The 22945-nt window shown below is 39.3% G+C and overlaps 1 protein-coding gene across 1 annotated transcript in view; it reads left to right on the forward strand.

Moving 5' to 3' along the window:
- Positions 1 to 304: 304 nt before the first annotated feature.
- The window catches only part of LOC100708196 (rho guanine nucleotide exchange factor 12), a 44921-nt gene continuing 22280 nt past the window's right edge, over positions 305 to 22945 (forward strand). Inside the window, exons 1-6 of the mRNA XM_005458252.4 lie at positions 305 to 1019; positions 14752 to 14843; positions 18501 to 18599; positions 18692 to 18741; positions 20395 to 20452; positions 20900 to 21114. Coding sequence (XP_005458309.1) covers positions 988 to 1019; positions 14752 to 14843; positions 18501 to 18599; positions 18692 to 18741; positions 20395 to 20452; positions 20900 to 21114 — 546 coding nt within the window. The 5' untranslated portion in view covers positions 305 to 987. The remainder of the gene's footprint in view (positions 1020 to 14751; positions 14844 to 18500; positions 18600 to 18691; positions 18742 to 20394; positions 20453 to 20899; positions 21115 to 22945) is intronic.

Here is a 22945-nt window from a genome sequence, read left to right on the forward strand (position 1 = left end):
GCATAAAATACACGTTTAACAAAGCAGCAGTTTAAATAGATGAAACAACGTAGTGAAAGGCTTTTCTACATAATATCTGCAAAACCCGATCCTTTACTGCACTAATTGTGCATGGGTAATGTGTATCTGTGTGTAATCAGATTAATTTAAGAGTGTGCTGCACAGAAAATGATTCACTGTCAGATAAGGTAAAACAAAAAAACACCATATTCGTTATGAAGCGTACAGTTTAGAGAACTCCGAGGGGCTCCTAAACGCATCGTGATGGAAGGTGTGTTTTTCCTCCTCTTTTCACTTCTTTTTTGGGGAGGGGGCACAAAGCATTTCCTCTTTCCCAAATGCATCACACAGCAGAGCAACGACCGCGACTCTTCGCACAAATTAGCGATAAGATCGGCAGCGGGATGCCCCAGAAAGCGCAAACCGTCCACACAACAGTGAACAACACCGGGACGTCGCGCAAATAAGAGGGGGGGAAAAAGTTCATTTTGGATTCAGCAGCCAAAGTTTGACGTAATTCTCCCCCGGACACCAGGAATAGTCTGGAGTGTCATCATGGAAGTATTTCCTAAGGAAAAACAAGAGATTCTCTCTCTCTCTGAACTTGAAGGTAATCTGAGAATGTGAAAGCTGGGGGAAAAACCTTTTTCAGGCTGTTTTCTCTGAGGTTTTTTCCAGATGTCCATCTCCTGATGCAGATAGCGGCTGCTTTCTGAAAGAAGCGAATTTCATTTCATCACTTCTGCTGGAGTTTAAACAGCTGGATCGTCCCATAGACACATAAAAACACACATCCTGTGTCTCCGAGGAGCTTTACTATTGATTTTTTAAACCTTCATGCTGGATGTAAAGACTCGGCAGCGTTTCGGGGACGTGCATGGACGCGTAGGAGACGAAATGAAGAAGCAGTTTTAGTACAGAAGAGTCGGGGGTTATGATGGTAATGTTGTTTGGGTGAAGTCTTCGGAAACTCACAAGGGAAGCCCAATGAGTGGCACACAGTCAACACTCGCTGACAAGTAAGTTCACCACTCTCTCTCACAGTCTCATTCTCTGCGTGTCTTTATTTGTTGCTTAATTTTGGCTTACGTGCTGACGAATGGGTTTTCGGGTCAGTTTTGTGAATGGAAAGACACCTTAATGCATCACACCAGATTCCATTAAAAAAAAACACCTAATTTTAAAATATATTCCCGGCTGGAAAACATAAACAACATATAATCGGATTGGATTATTTGTATTTTAGTTTCGTAATTTTTTTTTGTTAATTCGGCATTTTAATGATTCAATCCATCTATTTCTTTTAATGCTTATGCTTATTTTATTTGAATGCTTATTTTAAATGTAAATTAAAAGCTGGATTTTTATACACTTAAAGTTGTTTCATCTACTACTTGGACTGCCGAACAAAGCACACGGCTTTGATAAACACTTCAGCAACTTTAATAATCTCACACCAACATTATCCAGGTAATAACGACAAGGAAAATCAAAATTTACAGTTTTCTCAATGGAGTTCGTGAACATGTCCATTGTAAAACTAATTGGCTACAGAACTGAGCAGGGTTTTCCCCTGTTTGACTCCAGAATATGATTGTCAGAGTTGAACCAGAAGAGGGATATTTCGTGGTGCTGCTATGTTTTCAATTAGTTGTCTCTACTATATTGCCTAATTTGAGAGTTTCCTGAGTATTTTTGTTTTGTGTACTCTTGAAAGGGGTCCATTAGTACTTGTTCAGTGAGTCAGCATGTTTTCTAGGATACACAGAGGAATCACCACCAGTCACTGGACCTTGGATATCTCCAAATACTTGACTAAAGTCACATGACTTCAATACAGGCAGGGAGTTTCACTGACAGGCTGTAGCAAAGGGAAGCAGGTATAATGTATTAACCCCCACCCTTATTAATCACTGATAACAGCCTCAAATAAAGAATCAATCATTATTTTATGTTTTCATGTTGTTCAGTGTCTTCCTTCTCTGAGGTAGAAACATTACAGGCTGACTTTGACTCACATTCAATCCCATATAAGCTATTTCTGTTTTTTTCTTACACTTTGCAGTCAGGAGTTTTCTTTGAGGAAACCGTTGAATAAAAGCACACATGACTGCCTTGGAGAGTCAAACAAAGTCATTTGATTTCTCGACCTTCAGCCTGCAGGAAGGACCCAGTCATTCGACTGCTTTGCTGGTTTTTAAGACAACGAGTCTCTTCTGTGTTCATATCTGCTTAATGATCATACAATTTTAATGATTCTTAATAGGCCCTAGAAGAGAAAGCCTGCCATAATATGACTCATAAATCATACAGACTGAGTCATGTAACTCAGTCTGTATTTGAAACTAGGACTCTCCTGTATAACTACGTTAACACACCACAGCGCTGGCAGCTGTAGGTGCCCAAATATTACAACAATTTTAAAGGATTTTTGAAAAATGAGAAGATTAACATTGACACGGGTGTTCTTTTTTTTAAATTAAACTAAGGTGCTGGTTAGCCTAGTTTAGCACAGTAGCTAAAAGTAGCACAAAGGTACCAAACGTGCTAATGTCACTGTTAAAATAATGTAGAGAAATGGTTAGTTATGCATTTTAGTTGTGTGTAAATTTATTTAGAGAGATGCAAGATGTTTATTTGTTGGAGATCTTGATGAATGAGCGATATTTAGAGGTCTCTGTAGGCCAGCGGTGGGGGAACTCCAGGCCTCAAGGGCCAATGTCCTGCAGGTTTTAGACGTGTCCTTGATCCCACACAGCTAATTTTAATGGCTAATTTACCTCCTCAACATGTCCTGAAGTTCTCCAGAGGCCTGGAGTTCCCCACTCCTGCTGTAGGCCTTTTTGATTTGGAGGAACCCAGGCTAGCTTGTTGACATCACTGAACCGTTGGTGAGCGGTCACTGGAGTTTGCGGGCTGTCATCAGGTGAAATCAGTCAGGAAGAGGGTGTTGAACCAAAAACCTTCAAGTGATTGGTTTGGTTAGTAGCTCACTGGTCCAGCTGCTTGTAGTTTGCATCAAAGTCTTGTCCCCAGATATTTGCTATTTACTCTCAGTGCTGTAGTGAAACTTCAGAAAGTGCCACACAAACTGGAAATGAACAACGTTGATGGTTGCCACGGGAACACCGATGAGCCCCGAGGCCTGCATGACTGGGGTCTTACACACAGCTATAGAAGATTGATAATCACTCAATCTTCTTAGGTCACTCTGGAAGAAACTACTTAAGAACGTGTCCAGAAATGTTGTCTAAAACCACCACAATGATGTTTATCCATTTAAAAAACAAATCAAGTTCAAGATTGCTGGAACTATAACCACAAAATGCAGTTTTATCAGTACTGTTAGATTTCAATAAATTCTGAGCTTCACTGAGATCCTTTAGATATAAGCTGCTTAGTTCATGATGAAAAGAGAATATGAGGTCATTGTTTATTACATTTTTAAACTAGTTAGCAGCTTATTGCAGAGATGATGATGCTGTGCTGCAGAGATCTGCACGTGATGTAGTTGTAATTATTTTGCATCAGCTTTATGATGATAGCAGTGTAAACTAACATGTTTTCTTTTCTTGGATAACGTTTTGGCACACATTGAGCACCATATAAGCCAATAATGATAAATCTAAATATGAGCCAGTGTTACTTTATTACATTGGTTGACCAAAATACTGATTGGGTCTAATATGGAAATATCCATGCACCATATTTTAAATAACTGTTATGTACTACATGAAGGGAAAAAACTCATCAACTTTAACAACAGCACCATAAAATAATAGTAATTTTAAATTTTGATTAGGAACACATGGAAAAAGTGCAGACCTCATCCACAGGGATGAATAAATTCCCTGGATCTAGAAGGATATCTCATTTGTTGAAAACATAAGAACGATGTTTCCTCGTTTTCTTATTTAAATTTAATATGTTACAACTTTTATTTCTCCTCGGCTGTCATGTTTGATAGTGATCTCAGGACTGCACTAAACCATCACATTGGGGTAGTGATGGGTGGTGTGCACAAAGGTTGGGGGACGTAATCAATTCAAACTTGTGGTCAACACTTACAGGGATTTCCTCATTTAAGGGAAAGGGTTAGCCATGCTTCTCTTTGAAGGACACATGCCCATCTGCTCAGTACTCCACTCATCACAGACCTGTTGTTGCTCAGGCTCGTGTGGCTGAACACCACATGTCCCTCTAAGAATTTGGACCTGGACACCACCATCTCGAGTAACTAGTTAGCATGCCTTTCATTATAACCAGACAAATCGCTCTACCACCGACTAGCTGTCCACCACCACCACCACCCAGTGCAGTGATTAGCAACAGCGTTCCTGGTTTGAACCTGCGGAGCAGCTTCAGTGTGGAGTTTACATGTTCTCCCTGTGCCTGCATGGATTCTCTCCTCCCACAGTCCAAAGCCCTGTTAGGCTAATTTGTGTATCTAAATTGGGCAAAGGTGTGAATGTTTGCCTGTCTCTACAAGATCTGGCCTGATTGCATCACTCTTCCCGGCTCATGACAGCTGAGATGGACTTGGATAGGCTACCCATCCATTTTCTTTAACGCTTAACAAACAAAGAAACCCAACCAATTACATAACCTTCTTGGCAGAGGTAATGGATGAAAAATATTGTATTGATTAACGAATAAGCCCTGACAGTATCATTTCCTCTGCAGTACTTGGACAGCTTCATCTAATGATCTCACGCGCTCTCTCTGCCCCATCTTTATGGAAGAGCTACAACTCGAAACATGACACTGATCGTGTCTTTGTCTATATTAATTATTTACCAGTCTCTAACCGTAGAAATGGTAGTGCGCTGTGTATTTGAGGTCTTTGTTATCTGTGTTTTCATGAAATTCTTGCAGATTAGACGGCTTTGAATGGGACTGCTGCCATCAGATGTTTGCTCGATGTCGTGCATCCCTCGTGTAATGACAAAGTGTCCGTTTGTCCCTCGCATACACACCTCTTTGTTGATCTAATTTGTTTTATTATATAAACAATACATGCACATTACTACATTACTGAAATGGCTTGTCATTGCCTGGTAACAAATGTGCCAACTCCAGCAGTGGTTGGGTCACGGCCTGGGGGCTGTCCAAGTGTTTCTCAGCAAGAAGAATTCAGCCCCCCCTTTGCAAGGTTTCTGGTAACATTTGCGATATTTTACGGTCTGGATGGGACACGTTCTCCCATCTGCCTCGCCTCGCAGAAGAAACCAAAACCATCCTCTTTCCTGAGGTTAATGAGTCTTGCTGGGCTTCAGGCGCAGGCACAGCTTCCTGCAGGTTGGACAGAAGCGGTAAGCTTTTAGACCTACAAAGGAATTGTTTATTACAGCTGGGATGGATCGGAAATATGGCTAAAAATAAGTCGGCAGAGGAAATAAACTCAGACAAACAGGTTAGACAGATTAATTAAAAAAAGAAAAGAAAAGAAAAGAAAAACAGTGAAATAATGTCTTTTGTAAACAGTGTTCACAGTTTGTAGATGCGCTTCCTTGTTCAAATTTGATCTATCCTGCTTGTCATACGTGTGCATGTGCAATGAGGCGTCATCACTTTTAGTTTTATCTCCACATGGTTTAAACAGTTTGGATAATCTGGTGGTTTGTTTATCAGACTGCTGCTGGATATACTGAGGTCAGTCGGTTTTGTGGAGAATGATATTGATAGAATTTAGAGGACTGTTTGTAAAATGTAAAGATGCAGTTCATGTTTTTTTACTTTAACAAAAAACTGAACGTTGAGGAGAAAAATGGTAGCAACAGTGTTCTTCATGGTGTAACCATGCGGGATTGTCTTCATTTACCTGGATAAATGGAGACAATCCCGCATGGATGAGGTCGATCTCATACCTCTACCTGGGCTCTGATGCTAGTGAACGTTAGTTGCTGGTACAAACCTGAAGATTTAATGAAAAGAACATCAAAAGCTAAGAACATGCAAAGGCATGTAAATCTGTCCCACTGACGTCCTGTAGAGCAATGGTTTCCACTGGTTTATCCTGGGATTCAGTGATTAGTCAAATATACACCTGCACATAGGTTTATGAGTTCTTGGTTAGCAGTTTTTAAAAATCCTTTAGGAAAAAAAACTTCTATTAAAGATAATCCCCGTCTGTTGACGCATGGTGGATTGTGGGATTATGAGGGCGAGACGCATTAAAAGCCCCTGATGACAGTGAGGAGGTTAATAAGGGAGAAATGTATTAGTTTCATGATAGGGACAAGTCACAACTAACCACCGATGTGGATGACACACCACCTAATGAAGAGCATACAAAAAACCTTAGACAGCATTGTGAAAGCTACTCGTCTCATGGCTTCAGCTGTCAACAGCTCTCAGCCCAGGAACGTCATCTGCTGCGAGAAGTTGGTGTCAAGATCTAACATCTCGTCTCACTCAGATGTGGTCTGCTAAATAAATAAATAAATAAAGCACTGTGTCTGAGTCAGGGCTGGCTGCTCGCTGAACTGCACAGAAGTGTTTGGTAGGTATAGGCTAGTGGAGTTCCTGACACTCAGATAATTGTCACAGAATTTCCTCAAGCATTAATAAAGTGTTCTGATTCTGATTCTGATGATGAGCTTGAGCTGTAAAAATTGCCTCCAAAGAAGTGATGACAGTTCAGATGACATACAGTCTATTTTCCACAGATATGATTACAGATACTCCTCAAAACTTTGGCTTTATCTTTGATGCACTTAAAAGTTGGAAAAAGACTCTGGAAAAGCAGAGGCGAGATCAGGGAAGCGGTAGGATGCAGGAAGGAGGAGGTCAGCCTGCATATTGTCTTTGTTGGAAGCTTATTTCAGTGCAGTTTCTAAATGCTCCCCGCCCCTGTACTGTAAACCTGTCAGAGATGTTTTTTCTTTTCGCTTTTTTGTGAGTTTAAGTGATGCTGGTGTCGAGAATGAGTTATAAACCCAAAAGCTTCAGGCGGTGGAACAGCTGTGTTGCTCTTTGTCAAACCGTTTTGCTGATCTATGGGTCCCCCCCCCCGCCTCACTGCCCTTTACCACCAGGGCCCAGACAGGAAGTGGTGACATCATTGCTAAACAATGTCCATCAGGCCCTTCCTGACTGAAACTCTGCTGGCGACACATCAGTGCAGGCTGACTACCAGCCGGACAGTGATCACTACATTTACAGTGCAAGAGCTTGCTAATGGTAACTGGAAAACCGCTGGGTTTCCCTGACTGTAAGTTGACCTGAGATAGGATACTATATTAATGAAAGTTAAACAAATATAATATCCACAGGGAAGGTAAAAAAAAAGAGGCTATTTTAAAAATATATTTATAGGATCTTGTAGGACAAATAAGCCAACATTAAAAGGGTTAATGACACAGTTACACCATGGTGTTATCAGGTTGAACCCCTTTATGCCTTTAGAACAGCTTAATTCTTCATGGCATAGATTCAGCAAGGTGCTGGAAACATTCCTCTGAGATTGTGATCCATATTGACATGATGGCATCACACGGTTGCTGCACATCCGTGATGTTAATCTCCTGCTCCACCAGATCCCAAAGATGCCGTTTGAGTCCAGTGAACTCATTGTCATGTTCAAGAGAGCAGTTTGAGATCATTTGTGCTATCCTGCTGGAAAAAGTCATCAGAAGAAACTGATGGAGTAGGCAACAGTATCCTAGTCTTCCATTGTCCAATTTTTGGTAGCCCTGGTGAAGTATAGCCCTGTTTTTTCTACTTAGCTGACAGGAGTAGTACCCGGTGTGGTCTTCTGCTGCTGCAGCTCATCTACTTTAAGATCGTGCATTCAGTGATGCATACTTTGGTTTTAATGAGCTGCCTTCCTAACAGGCAGAGTGATCTGGCCATTATCCTCTGAACTCTGACATCAACAAGGCATTTTTACCAGGGGACGTGCTGCTCACTGGCCATTTTCTCTTTTTTAGACCATTAGAGATGGCATTGTGGGAACCAGCCCAGTAGATGAGCAGTTTCTGAAATACTTGGACAGTGCAGCAGTTAACTTCATGTTGTTCTTAATGCATGCAAGCACCAAAATTGGCACATATACCGTGTCCGAACAGGAATAAACACACATTTTAGCACGTGTATCCATGTAAATACATTTATTTGACCTTTTATAGTAAATGTGGCTGAAACACACAGCTTATTTCTCACTGCTGAGTTTATTATGGTCCACATGATCAGTTTCTCCTGAATGGTCTTGACTTAATGTACCCTGAGATTATACAATAATTTTAGGACAAACTCTAATGGCATACAGCTAAAAATTATATGTGCCTTAACCTTTTCACGTATAATTAATGTGTTAATGTGTTTTATTTTATCCAGCTAGGGTCTGGAAAAAGGAACAAAAAGTCACCTTTCTGAAGCTCGGTTTGAAATTCAGCAGGTCTTCCTGACCAAGTCCACATGCCCAGATACACTGAGTTGCTGCCACGTGATTGGCTGATTAAATATTTGCTTTGCTGAGCAATTCAACAGGTGTACCTAATCCGTAATCAGTGAGTGTACTCTCCCAGTTTTTTAATGTGATCATGATTTGTGAGGCCAAAATGTCATATAAATCATGTGACAACAAAAATGTCAAAGACCATTGCTATTCTCTACAAAACAAAGCATGTCCTGAACAAAAAATCATTATACACGCTTTATTGTTCTCTGTTGCTTCCATATATGACTTATTGTCTGGAGATATGGGGTAATGCATATAAAACAAATACTCTTCCTATTTTCAAGTTACAAAAAAGAGCTATAAGAATTATAAATCAATCAAACTATATAGAACCAACTAACATTTTGTTTATTAATCTGAATACACTAAAATTTTATGATTTAGTCGAATATAAAATGGCACAGATAATGTATAAAGCAGAAGATAAGGACAAACATAAAGCAGAGATGTGTTTCTGTTAGAGGAATTAACCTGTGGAATAGTTATGACAGTGATTTAAAAAGGTGTAGTTTATTTTCCTTGTTTAAAAACATGCTTAAAAATAGAGTATTAGAAAAATATATTAATCAAGAATGAAAAGAGCAAAAATAATAATTCTGAAACTCTTGATTGTTTTGCTTTGATGTGGTTATCTAAGGTGGAAAGTTTTTTTGTTTTTTGTTTGTGTGTTTGTTTGTTTGTTTTTGCTTTGTTTTATTCTTTGCTTCGAGCCCTGTGTACAGGAGCTGCATGCAAAAGATTTTTTGTTAAAAGGGTTGGCGTAATAAGCAAATGCTTCAGCCAATACCTTTTGATTAGCCTTGTCTCATGATTTTTTGCTTTGTGGTAATCTTTATTCTGTATTCTATATTCACTGAGATATTTGAATGCTAATCAATCAAATCAAATCAAATCAAATGTACCTTTCTGTGATACCTGTGAAAATAATTTAAGTCTTTATTATTTAAATTATACATACACTACAGATTTAGTCCTTATAGCTGAATCTCATTGTGAAGTCTAACCTTGTAAAAGCAGTTAGTGCTGGGTGAGTCTGTTTAATATTAAAACATTCATTTGAGGATGACTGGTTAATGTTTAACAGCCCTTGTCGAGCGTTTTGATTAGATCACTGCTGGAAGTTCACAAGCTTCTATTGAATTTGGATGTTTGTGGAGGGAGCCAATAATGTCACATAGAAATGCAGAGTGATTTATTAATGGAGCAGGCATGATAATATTCATTTTGGAAAGAGTTGTTGTTTTACTTATGGAGAATTGATCTTACTAATGATCTTTGTCTGTGCATTTGTCCTTTTCCCCCCAAGGCAGCGTTCATGTGAAGGTGGTCCTTTCTGTTTAGTCCAGGATCCTTGAAATAGAGGGATGGGAGGGGGGGGGATCAAATGAGTGATAGAGAAAAATAAAATTAGAAAGGCCATAACGTATCTGGGATTCCACCCTGAACTAGTGACACTGGTGTGATAGAAATAGGGCCATCTATGAGCTTGGCAGAGGGTGCATAGTTCCTTCAGTGTGTTGGACACTTTATTTTATTTTGACGTCATCTCTCCTGTTGCTAAATATCAACTTTTTCACTGGGAAGTAGTGAGTTTGGAGCTGGTTTTGGTCTTTTTATAGGCTTTGTTGAAGTAAATAAATTATTAATAACTATTGCTAACTTTATCCTTCAACAAAAAACAGTGACAGCCCAAACCAACCTAAGGATCTCACTTTATATGAGACAGAGAAGCTCAGAGGGATATCAGCTGTGCCATCAGCAGATGTGGGCTGGCACTGATGAGCTGACATGACAGAGCTTGACTTTGTATTCTGCATGAATGTTGTACTCAGTTTTTTTTTTTTTAAATATATATATATATAGTCATGTGAAAGACATTTTCTCAAGACTCTATGCACATTTCAGATTCCACAGACCTCAGTTAGCATGTTAAATGTTGATTGATTGATTGATTTTATTGATTAGCATTTAAATATCTCAGTGAATACAGAATACAAAATAAAGATTACCACAAATGTTTGAGTTCATGACAGTACAGTTAGAAAAAGACTGAACTAGTATGATTTGTTTGGAAGTTTTTCCAGGAGAAAGCCTCTTCTCTCTAAAAAAGAACATACCAACATAACAGGTTTAGGTTTGCAAAGATCCATCTCAAGCACAGGACTTGTGGAACAATATCCTTTGGAAGATAAGACGAAAGTGAAAATGTTTGTGCTGATAAGCTGTGTTTGATGTTGGCCAGACATGGCCCTCTTCGTTATGCATTATGTCTCAACATCTCACACCAGCAGCATGGTGGTGGAGGAGGCATGATTTGGGCACCTTGCAGTTACTGGGCTGAGCATGAACTCCTCTGAATGCCAAAGTTTTGTAGAGTGAAGTGTGAGCGCTGTTTGCTGAAATTGAGTCTTGTAACACCGTGTAAGCATGTTTACAACAGAATGACTGAAAAAGAAAAGAATCAATTTGTTGCAGTGGTGCAAAGTCCAGACTTCAGCCTGACTGAAATGCTTTAGCGAGCTGTGGATAAATAAATACCCAAAATCTTCAAGTGATATCAAGAAGAGTCACAATAAAAAACAATTACATCAAGTTATTGCTGCTGAAGGTGTTTCTAGAAGCTACTGAATCATGGGATGCATAAAGTCCTGTGCAAACTTTCTTCACCAAAGCCTCAGAGCTGGTGCAGCTTTGATACTCGCACATCTCTGTATTCCAACAAACAAACTACAGTACCAGAAATGTCCAGTCAGTCCCACAATAAGAGCGGGGTTTTGGTTATTCACCTTAAAATCAACTTTTTAACCTATTCCTGCATTCTTTATATTCTTTTAGGACATTTAATTTGGGTTACAGAGAGCAAAATTAAAGCATAAATGATTTTGCATTTTAGTGTAGCCTGCTGCTTTCATAATAAACAGTGAGCGCTACTATATTTGGAGTTGTAGCTTCGTACTCATTGGCGTTCCAGTTCTCCAGCTCTCTGGAGCTAAGTCCTTTGCTGCTGTTATCATCCCAGAGGAATTGTCTGGTATTTTTGGCATCTGAGGCCCGAGTAGATTGTTGCATGTTTTTTTTTTGTTGTTTTTTTTGTCCTCTTTTGATAACTGTGCAGTAAGCAAGCAAAGAGAGTCTGAGCTGCGACCATGTATTCCAGCCCAATGAGACTAAAACAGTTGATTTTAATGATCCCTTTTTTTCTAAGGTTCCAGGAAACGTTTCACATGGACATGAACTTTTTTCCTCCTTGTAGGACAACAAAAGGAGGCACATCGATTGTTAGGACTGAAACATGTCCCATCACTTTGTTTCAAAGACTGTCCAGCATGGTCAAATTCATCGAAAAGGTCGTCTAGTGTGATTTAGATTACATGGATCACTTTTTCAGGACAAACAGTGCTATCAGGATATACGTGCTGCACTGTAAAAATATTATAAATCTCTGAACTCTTGAAAGGAAGAAAAGTAATCTCTGAGTACTTAGTTTAGCTGATATTTAATGACTTGGATATCATGTTGATGGCTTAGGCGTCACAGTTTAAAGTGGGTGTGTGATTTTTGGGCTGAACATTCGGTAGAGGTGCAGTTAAAGGCGTTTTAAAACTGGTTTAATAACATCTGTGGCTACGGAAAAGCCACCATTAACTCTTTAAAGATTTTAATAGGCAGACATAAAACACGTCGAGGTTCCCCATCTGTCTCTTAACAGCTTTTTTTCACTGAATTTAGGAATGTTTTTTTCTGGTGGCAATTTCTGAAAATGGCCCTGGCATTCAGAGTTTAATTAACTCTCCAGAGGGAAGCCATATCATTGCTGGCAACTCGGGGAGCTGTCATGGCACTTAGCGGCTTTCCTGCTGGATTCTGAGTAGAGCCCGGCTGATTTCTATTTCTGACATTGTTGACTAACTGGCGTTTAAGTAGGCGAGTAGCAGCAGGGCGCTGCTAATCAAAGCCACTTTATTATCAGTGATCAACAGCAAGTATGAGCAGATAAGTTTACCTGTCTGGACCATACAGGCATGTGTTAACACAATGTCAACAATATCTCCCCAGATTTGACTTCAGACCTCAGTTGGCATATTAAATATTAAAGTTAATGACAGTGAAATTGGGAAAAACACTGAACAAGTATGGATTGCATTGAGGGGTTGTCAGGAGAGAGCCTCGCCTCTCTAAAACAAACACGACAGCACATTTTAGGTTTGAAAAGTTGCATCTGAACAAACCACAAGACTTCTGTAACAATGTCCTTAGTATGGAGAGACCAAAGTGGAGATGTTTTGACATAATGCACAGCTCCATGTTTGGCTGACACCAAACACAGCACAAACGTCTCATACCGACTGTGAAGCACGGTAGTTGAGGGGTGATTATTTAAAGGACCTGAGCACCTTGCAGTCACTGAGCCAACCTAAAACTTCTCTGTTTACCAAAATATTCTAGAGTCAAACATGAGGCCGGACAGTTAAAGCTTGGTCCAAACTGGGTCATGCAGCACCGATCCCAAGCACATCTTAAAAACTACAGCAGAACAGCTGAAGAAGGAAATAATCAAGGTGTTGCAATGACAGGGTCAAAGTCCAGATTGAGATGTTGTGAAATGTGAGGAGATGTTAGGAGAGCTGTGCATAAGTGAATTCCCTCAAACCTCAGTGAACTGATGCAACGTTACAAAGAAGAGTCGCCTGAAATTCCCCTAGATCCATGTGAAAGGGCGATAAACTCAAACAGAAACTGATTACTTTAAGTTATTGCTGCTAAAGGTGGTGTGTGCTTTCTTTTTCACTCGACTGTATGTCAGCGACTTGCAGTTTTGAGTTTTTATGCATGCTCATAAACCTTTTATTTTATTGTCAGAGTGTAATAACGCTGCGTGTTCTTGTGGAAGAACAGTGAAACGTGTTTTCAGGCGTCAGAAATGTTTTCACCTGATCCTGGGGCCCAAACTGCACGAATGTGGTGTACACATCACGAGCTGAGAGCTGAATTCCTCCCTCTTCTCATACACTTACTTACTGCCACCCCATGAGCAGGACTTAGTCTGCCCTTTTCTCACCATGTCCTATCAGCTGCTAATCTCTTCCAACCACAGCAAGGAGGAGGTTCAGATCTCAAGGTTAAAACCATAATAGTCTCCTGTTCAGCGTAACCCACAGTTATCTCTTTTTGTCTGTAATTGTGAGGATCCACTGCATGTTTAGTCTGGTTCGTTTTCCAGGAGCCCGGCATACCGGAAAATATTCCTACGTCTTTGTCGTATGGTATCCCAGCATTTAACTAGTTTCTTTCCTTTTTTTTGCCATAAGGAGAGTTTACACAGGATTGTTCACTTTGGGAGCTTTAGTTGAAATTTCCTAAGCCCAGTCTTCTGTCTTTCCTCAAAGACACCTCCTTCCTCCTCCTCCTTCCCGCCTCCCTCCTCTGCTTCTTTCTCAGCCCTCTCCCACATTCAGGAAACTCAGGCCGAGCCAAAAACCCTGGTCCCTGTTTCCGGGAATGTGTCCCACAAAGCCACAGTATAGTAAGTTGGCTCTGACGTGGGAGCCATTGTTAAAAGCCCAGGGCCCCCATTGTCCGAGGGAGGAACAGCAGCACAAACAAAACCCCCTCTTCTGGAACGAGTAGGGAGGGCTGCAGGGGGGGACGAGCTGAGGGAGCCTCAGCTATTAATAAATGAACTGCCACCTTCACGTCCAGCTCCAGTGGGGGATATGCTTATAAAATCCAAGAAAGTGGGAGTACATGGAGCTTAGTGAGTTGTTTTATTGGCAAATTATTCTAAATTAGACATCAGCAAGTCTGTAGTTCCACTTAGGGATGGACTAAGTGGAACTACAGTTGTTTTGTCAAGTCAGAATTTTTAAGCCACTTTAGAGACGGATCCCTTATGATTGGTACCAAGTTACCTCAAAAAGTCAACCCAGTAGCGTGTTAGCGTGTTGTTTATTATAACAGATATCTGTTAGAAGGATCTTTACAAGGCGGACAGAAACATTTAAAGATCAATCAAAACATCTGCCCGGCTCTGCTGCTCCCACACTGCTTCCTGTAAAATATTTTAATGCATATTTTGAATATGCAGATACCCATAAAAACTAAATGAATGAATGCCACGATGAGCAGCCTAACATTTTATATATATTTATGTATTTCACATAAGAATGAAAAGAGCAACATCAGGATTTCATTTGGAAGGAAATTCGGAAAACGACTTTATTAAATGTATATCAGCTTTATTAACTGCAGCTAAACTTTGACTTTTAAGGTTTGATGTTTTGTCTCTTTAGGACTCCGAGCATTCTCAACAGGGAGCCCACAGACTGGAAACCAAAGAATGAGAAACCCTCTCCTTCCCTCAAAAATGAGTTCGACCCTACAGGTAACAGACACGGATTTCTTTATTTTCTTGGATTTGTTGATCACTTTTGTTTGTTTCTCATTTGCTTCCTTCATTTTCTGCAGAATTTTCACTTTGTGAATTCAATGTGAAGGTTTATCTGTAAATGTCCCTCATAAAGACTCGATGAATGACGACGGATCGATTCTTAACTCGTAGCACAACTTTCTAATCTCAGCTTGCGGCGATGCGCGGCTGCAGAATTGAATTGTTTTGCATCACTGGAAAGAAAGCGGGGAAAGTGCTGCGGTGTTAACCTTAAATTAAGTTTAAATATCTTTCTGTTTTTAGATAATTGGACAGACAAAAAATCAGATTATAGCGAGGTCTTTGCTCAGGGAAATAGCACAATAGTACATAGACAAAGAGTTCCAGCTTCATCAGTGATGCAGCTAGCTTTCTTTTCTACACTTGTACTATTGAAGTGTTATTTTTCTAAGGCTGAACTTTTGCATCCAATTTGCTTAAAACTTTAAAACAGAAATTGTCCACTAGAGTATTTATCACAGAGGCTGGCGAGGGAGCGAATAGAGATGGTGTGGGTGTAGGCTGCGCTCAGAAAGAAGTTGTGAAGGTGGTTGCCTGGGTTGCCGGGTTGACATTAATCCTTTCTGCCCTTTTGTTCACCCTGGAGTCTTGAGGCTCCTCATGGAGTCCAAAAGACAACCAATTATCCACTCAACTCTCTCTGATAGTTCTTTGAAGTGGGAGTAACCAGACAGGCAGATTGCACTAAACTTCCTCAGTGGCTGCAGGAAGAACATCAAGTTTTCCTGATCTAGCAGATGTTCTTTGCAAATTTCATGTTGCTGGTGAGGTTGATTTGTAGAGGACTGCAAAGATTGGTCAGATTAAAATGAGTATTACTAGCTGTGCTCCTGGCATGAACTGATGGGCATTTCTGTGCCATTTATGCGACATTTAGTTCAATATCTAATGCGGGCGTCGCATTCTTACCACTTCAAAAACAAAACATGGGTAAGACCAATGGGTGAGATTAAAGTTCTAGTCTACCTCATGCACTCCACAAATCACTTACCTTTATTTAACATTAAAAACAAAGTAATCAGAGTAATATTTATTCTACTCTGTTTGTAGCAGTTCTCATTTAAATATATTTTTGATGCATATTTGGGACGATCAAGTTAGGTTTTATATACTTTGGCATTTTTGTAATCACACATAACACTGATCTCATTGTGAAATTACATCAATGTCTTTATATATTTAATTAATTCACACTTTATAATAAAATCATGGTTGGTCTAGCACTGTACCGTTTTACCTGATCAAGTATAGTGTATATAATAATGGATTGGATTTCATATAGCGCTTTTCAAGGCACCCAAAGCGCTTTACAATGCCACTATTCATTCACTCTCATTCACATATAGTTAACAAAGAAGTCTGTGCATCTTTCATGTTAACAGGAATGAGGAACGAGGGGGATCATAGAGGGTAACCACACTGAAAGTGCAGCATTTTAGTTACAGGCATTAGGTTGTTGCATTCAACCTTTAGATCAGGGCTGTCAAACAGTAGAAGTCCAGCATAAACTCCAATCCGTTCACCTGAATGGCTTTGAAAAATGTGAAGGAGGATAAATTTTGGACTATTAAATATATTTTTACAAGTTTTGCAGCTTTTCCTGCTGATAGAGACCGCTCCTGTGGCCATTCATACTACACCAAAGTAAATAAGTACTGGCTCTACAGTATAGAAGAGAAACTATTTGCTTTATACTTACAGTACAGTCTGTGCAATGAAACCAAAACATTTTCTGTAATTTTATACATTTTGTTCTTGGAGTTTAATTCCAGCGAGTCGTGCTAACAGATTTGTTTATTTACTACAACAACATGTCTTTATCATAGAGAAACGCTGTACTGGTAGTGTTGAAATCACACTTCCTTTTCTTATATTAAGAAGTGTCAGTGATTAAATGTGTAGTTAAACTCCTTTTTAGTGACAGAAAGTACAGTTTCACTTCTTCTGCCCACTTAAGATCAAAATGAGGTACATGTGGCCCACGATGTGAAATGAGTTTAACGTCTCTGCTTTAGATAGGGAGTGAGTTTAACCCTTTCATGCATGAATTATTACAACCTCAATCAGGGTTTTTTCTTAAGTAGTTTTATTCATCTTTAGGCATTAAAAAAAAAAGATTTTTGAACTTCATTTTTTAAACATTTACTTTTCAAAGGGTTTTTACATGTCCACTTAGGTGGACAACATACGCTTTGACTTATGAATTTGACAAATGAATAAATAATATACACTGTGTGTTGTGTTCATGTGCAAGTATACCATCAACACTGACACAAATACAAGAAAACAGCCTTTGAATAGCTGTCCACTGCAGTGACCACTATGCATGAAAGGGTTAAGAAGATTATTGTTGTTATTATTATTATTATTATTATTATTATTATTATTATTGTTATTATTATTTCTATCTGTGTGATTCCTCCCATCAGGTTTAAGCACTGTGCTGGTGTGGCTTTGGCCCAGAATGATGTGCTACTGTAGTTTTAAGCTTTAGAATAAAGTTTAAGGCCTATTTGCATACAGATATCTACACAGATATTGTTATCTGTGTAGATATCTAAACAAAAAAACAGAAAAATTCATCTTAAGTGCTGAGGTTTGGTATATGTTTATATAAAATTGAGTGAGATCTGCAGAATAAAGATAACTTCAGAGGTAAGTGAAGGAAGATTTGATAGAGGACCTAAAACTGACCCTTGTGGGACACCATATTTTTAAAAAGTATAGTTGTCATATAACTTCAGATCTAAATGTGTTCCAGGTTATTATTTGATGAGATTATGTCTTCAAAGAACAATCAATACCATCACTAAGCTTTAAAACAATAAAGATGTGGTCATGTATTAAAATCTGTGTAAAAATCAGCTTTTTCCAGACATAACAACACATTACAAGTTTTACTTTAGCAATATAAAGTTATAAGTAGAGATGTTTTCTCTAATAATAAAACCAGGCAGTGATGTTAAAACAACAAACAGGCAACCAATAACTAAGCCAGTATCAACCTTTAGTTCTGCTGCTCTGTGGTATCTATTTTGATTTTCACAACTATTTTTAACATTATTTCAATGAACTCTGTCTAAGAGACAAGAGAGGACAAATCACGATCTTTTAGCAGTGAGTCAGCAAAGACGGCAGGAGGCTGTTTAAGAAACTATTTTCATTTTAGTTTGGTAATTTGTCACTTCCTGTGTCAATGCTTTTTTTTCTTCTTCCTCCCCCGCAGTACCAGATCGAGGTTTATAGTGCAAAAGAATGAGATTAAACTTAATATGTTACTGCTCTCAGTAATTTTGACTGGCGGTAGTATGTAATGTTGGTATCAACCACATCCAATAACAACAGCAGTGTGACGCTTTTATCTTTGTAACACAAACAAAATGCCACGAAACAAAGTCGTCCACAGTTTCTTTTTGGTTTTTTGACCACTTTTGGTACCATGCAGTGACATGAAGTGTGTGTGTGTGTGTGTGTGTGTGTGTGTGTGTGCGTGCGTGTGTGCGTGTGTGCGTGTGTGCGTGTGTGCGTGTGTGCGTGCGTGCGTGCGTGCGTGCGTGCGTGCGTGTGTGCGTGTGTGTTGGCAAACGACAGGTCTGGTCCAGCGCTGTGTGATAATCCAGAGAGATGAAAATGGCTTTGGGCTGACAGTAAGTGGAGACAACCCTGTGTTTGTCCAGCTGGTCAAAGAAGGTAAGACTCTCTCTCTCTCTTTCTTACTTCTTACACACACTCACACACACACACACTCTTCATCAGACCCTGTCCTGTCTTTTGCATTATAGATGGAGCTGCAATGCGAGCTGGTGTGCAGACAGGAGATAGGATCATTAAGGTTAGCTTCCTCATTTATTCTCTTCTTGCTTCTGGGATCAGCAAATGGACCTTAATGAGTCCAAAATACAAGAGGACATTAGCACTACTTTTTCCTTTGTTTTGACACTTTTCTTTTTGTTTAGTTCCCCAAAATAAAGATTCAAATCCATTTCTTATTTCTTAGGAAATCTGTATTTATTGTACACAATGGGATGGGTATCAGGCATGTTTTCAGAGTGGTACTTCTGCTCCAATGTAGTATCTGTACACTAAAAACTCGCAGATAATGACAAAGGGATTAGGACTGTGTAGCCAGTTGAATGCAGGATGTTTTTGTCCTACTGTTTCTTGACTTTGGCACACACATTTTCAATGTTTTCTCAGGGAGACATTGATAGTGTGCAATTTAAAATGCGCCACAAATAGTTTAGTTGGGACTAAAAAAGTTCCATAAGTGGTGATGTGCATGTGCAATGCTGATCTGTGCATTTATTGGAATGATGGAGGCAGTAAGAGCAGTCGCAAGATGACCCAACAGAAAAGAAAAAAATCAGGAACTGCATCAGAAGAGAAGCTGTGATGGAGGTGGGTTGCACAAAGGCTTGCAGATGTGCAGCAATTCTTGGACAGGCTGCTGCCTTATTCACTGAGGGTTACCACAGTTTGTAGCTCCACATGCTTGATTTGGCGGATTTTTACACCAGATGCCCTTCATGATGCAACCCCAAAGGGATTTTTGTGTTCTCCAGGGGTTATTAGGGAAGATAAAGTAGCATAATTGGCACTGATTGCTAATTTGATGTGTATAAGGGTGTCAGTTGAGCCATTAGGTGAGGTGGGCTGGCATTTAGATCAGCTGAGCTGCTGGGTTTGTGGCTGAATTTCACTTTGTACCTTCCTGAACTGTTGCTGTGCTCGATTTTCAACAATAGAGAAACGACAGCTACACAGAACAGTTTCATGCCTCATCGCTCTTTCGCCGCCGCACAGCTGGGCAGTCACAATGTAACGTGGTAATGACTGGACTGATGACTTTAGAAAGTTAAAAAGAATCTATAAATTATTTGCACTGTAATAAAATATCAGAAAACCAACATGCAGTTCACAGTGTGGCCTGTTCATGTTCTAAGTCCTGCTCTATCCATTTTCTTCCATCCCAGCTGTTATGTGTTTTTACTTTTCTTAGAAATATTATAAAAACAGGTACTCACAACAGCTCACATACTTTCTCCATACCCATCTGCTTTTTACTGGTCTATCAAAATAAAGGCTATAAAATGCCTGAAAAGTACTATAAAAGCAACAGAGTTAATAATAAAGTGATCAGCTAACCAAATGTTTTTCAGCCACTCCAGCTTTGTGTCACAAAGCTTCTTCCCTGTTATGAATGCATGCATACATTTCTTGTGGCTCATTTTAAACATGTTCAATAATAACAAATGAGCCACTAAAAGCACGGTGAAGTCAGTGGGATGGACTGATGTCCACGGATAATTTTGATGTTGTCATGGGGTTTGTTTAGAATAACAGAAAGACAGAATGATGCCACATAGAAACAGTGACTACCACGAATGACATAAACAAAACAGTATAATTGTGGGTTTTAGGCTTTAAGGAACATATGTTGGTCAGTTGTAGAAATTCTTTGCTAATGCTTTTTGTCTTTGGACAGGTTAACGGGACCTTAGTTACACATTCAAACCACCTAGAAGTTGTAAAGTTGATAAGATGTAAGTATGCTCTGATTATTTACATCCTTAGTTTGCTGCATCACATCTGTTGTGTTGTTTGTGATTTACAAGGCTCATTAAGAAGATATAATTAAGTCAACATAAACATTAGTTGAGTTGTTTTAATCCTAAACTACATTTGAGCAAAGAGATCTTAAGTGACTTATCAGAAATGATGAGATGTGTCAGCTAACATCGTATTATTATATATAGACTCAAAGCCAAAACACTGCCTTTATAAGTTATTGCAGCATAAGTGCAACAGTTAGCAGTTCAAACAGCACATTATCTCATGACATAACATATAAGCATACTTGTTCTGCAGATTGCTTATTGTTCCTCTAACGGTCTGACACATTGGGTTGTCTAACCTGGTTCTGATGGCTTTTATATTCTCCCCTCCCTTCACCCTCCCTTCATTCCTTTCCCATGACTCCTCTCTGGCAGCGGGCTCCTATGTAGCCCTGACAGTGCTGGGGAGGCCTCCAGGGCTTCCTCAGATCCCCCTGGAAGAGGAGAAGGAAGGGAACGAGGAAGGAGGAGACACTCTCTCAGCACCCCACTCACCTGCACTGTCAGGTGGGGAGCAAGGCAGCTTCTTGACCAGCAGCACACCCTGTAGCCCTCAGGACAACACCACATCCTCCTCTCTGTCTGATGGGGTAAGAAGGAGGAGAATCCTGCTGTAAGCTGTGTAAGCAGCGTCACATTTAAAAAGTGTGTGGATGAATGCAAAAGCGAGGATTTCTGCAAGTATGTCTAAGAGGGTGTATAAATTTCCATTAGCTGTATATATTTTTGAGACATAAACACACACAGCAAAAACACTCAGCTGCTATTTCACTAATGAAATCACTGTTAACCTGTTATTGCAGGTCTCGTTGAAGGCAGGACTTTAGTAAACTGTATCAGATGATGGAAAAACCACAGTACTCCTAGAGGAAAATTAGCTTTGTTCTGCAATAAAGTATCACCCAATATGGTCACTGTAAACATTTTATGGGCCTTGACAACTGAACGTAATGTTCCAGCCGCTAGATCGATCCATCAGGCTATAAAGTTGTTTTTAAGTGCACTAACTTACATTCTGAATGAGTAACTTGGCACAAATGATCCTCCAGAGGTTGTTCAGTTTAAATTATTACCAGAACAAAAATATGTAATGAAATAACACACGTACTTGAAAAGATAATAAGAATAATGCAATTTGTTATTATTTAAAGTAATTATAATACACGGTGATTTAAAAAAAAAAAAAAAGTGAATGAAGGAGCTTTAAACTCAGATTAATGCCTCCTTCTCCTACAGCAGTAAAGTGAAACCTCAGTCCTCTGACACAATGTTATTTTTAACTGTGACAGGGTTCGTGATAAGCTTATCTGACTGGTACAACCCATGCAGCTCATTATTTTTAATTAGCGTCATCGTTCCGGTCCATTTTAACCAACTTTTTACTGAAACTGCTGCAGGATATCAGCAGTGTGTCCACCGTGTAACATCGAACGAGTCAAACTTTTTCTGCAGGGTGCATATGATTTAGGGATTGTTGAAACTCTGGACTTTGGCTTTCAATTTGGAAGTTATTTACTCAAATGCATGATGAAGCAGGATGCTGCCATTGTTTGTGGTCTGAGTCTAAGCATAATCGACAAATCACTTATGTGAGACGGTCCTCAAACTTTGACAGCATTACGTGCTCAATTATTATGTTTAAGTAACATTTTCCCCTGTCAGATTTTCTGCCTAGTGCACTTTAAAAATAAGTAATCACATCTTAGTCATACTTCTGGTGAATAAAACCAAATGAAATGGTTCAATTTTCCTTATAAAAGACCAGTATGTAACCAACCATTGCACTTAAGATTTAATTTAATATCAATAAAACACCTTTAACTTTCCACTAATTCTATGACATTGGGTTTCTCTGAACTGAGAGCAATCTGTGAATTCTTCCAAATGTTTCCAAGCATCAACTTTCCATCATCCTACTGTCAGAAGGTTGTGGTAAAAAATCCATCCACATCTAAATTATTCTGGAAACATTATAAAATAATTTTGCACCCATGATATTCTGTGACTAGTTGGAGGTCCAAGGTCACTAGATGATCTTTAGTCTGTATGATCTTAGCCATTTGTGTCTGATAAGAGTCTGAACGAATTCATGCTTACAGTTCCAGGTCCATAAGTATTTGCACAATGACATGTTTCCTGTAGTTTTGCCTTTGTGCACCACCACAGTGACTTTTCAATCAAATGATCAAAATGTGATTGAAGTTCAAATTTTCAGCTTTAATTTAAAGTCTTTAACAAAAATGATGGTTTAACTGTTTAGGAATTACATCAATTTTTATACAGGCTCAAAAATAATTGAACACAGGAACATAATTTGAAATGTGAGCATTGTTTTTAATACTTGAATAAGAATCATGTGCGGCCGATGACTGCCTGAAATCTAGAACCCATGGACATCACTAAATGCTGTGTGTCCTCCTC

The sequence above is a fragment of the Oreochromis niloticus genome, linkage group LG10 (assembly GCF_001858045.2).
Source record: "Oreochromis niloticus isolate F11D_XX linkage group LG10, O_niloticus_UMD_NMBU, whole genome shotgun sequence".
Taxonomy (NCBI): Eukaryota; Metazoa; Chordata; class Actinopteri; order Cichliformes; family Cichlidae; genus Oreochromis; species Oreochromis niloticus.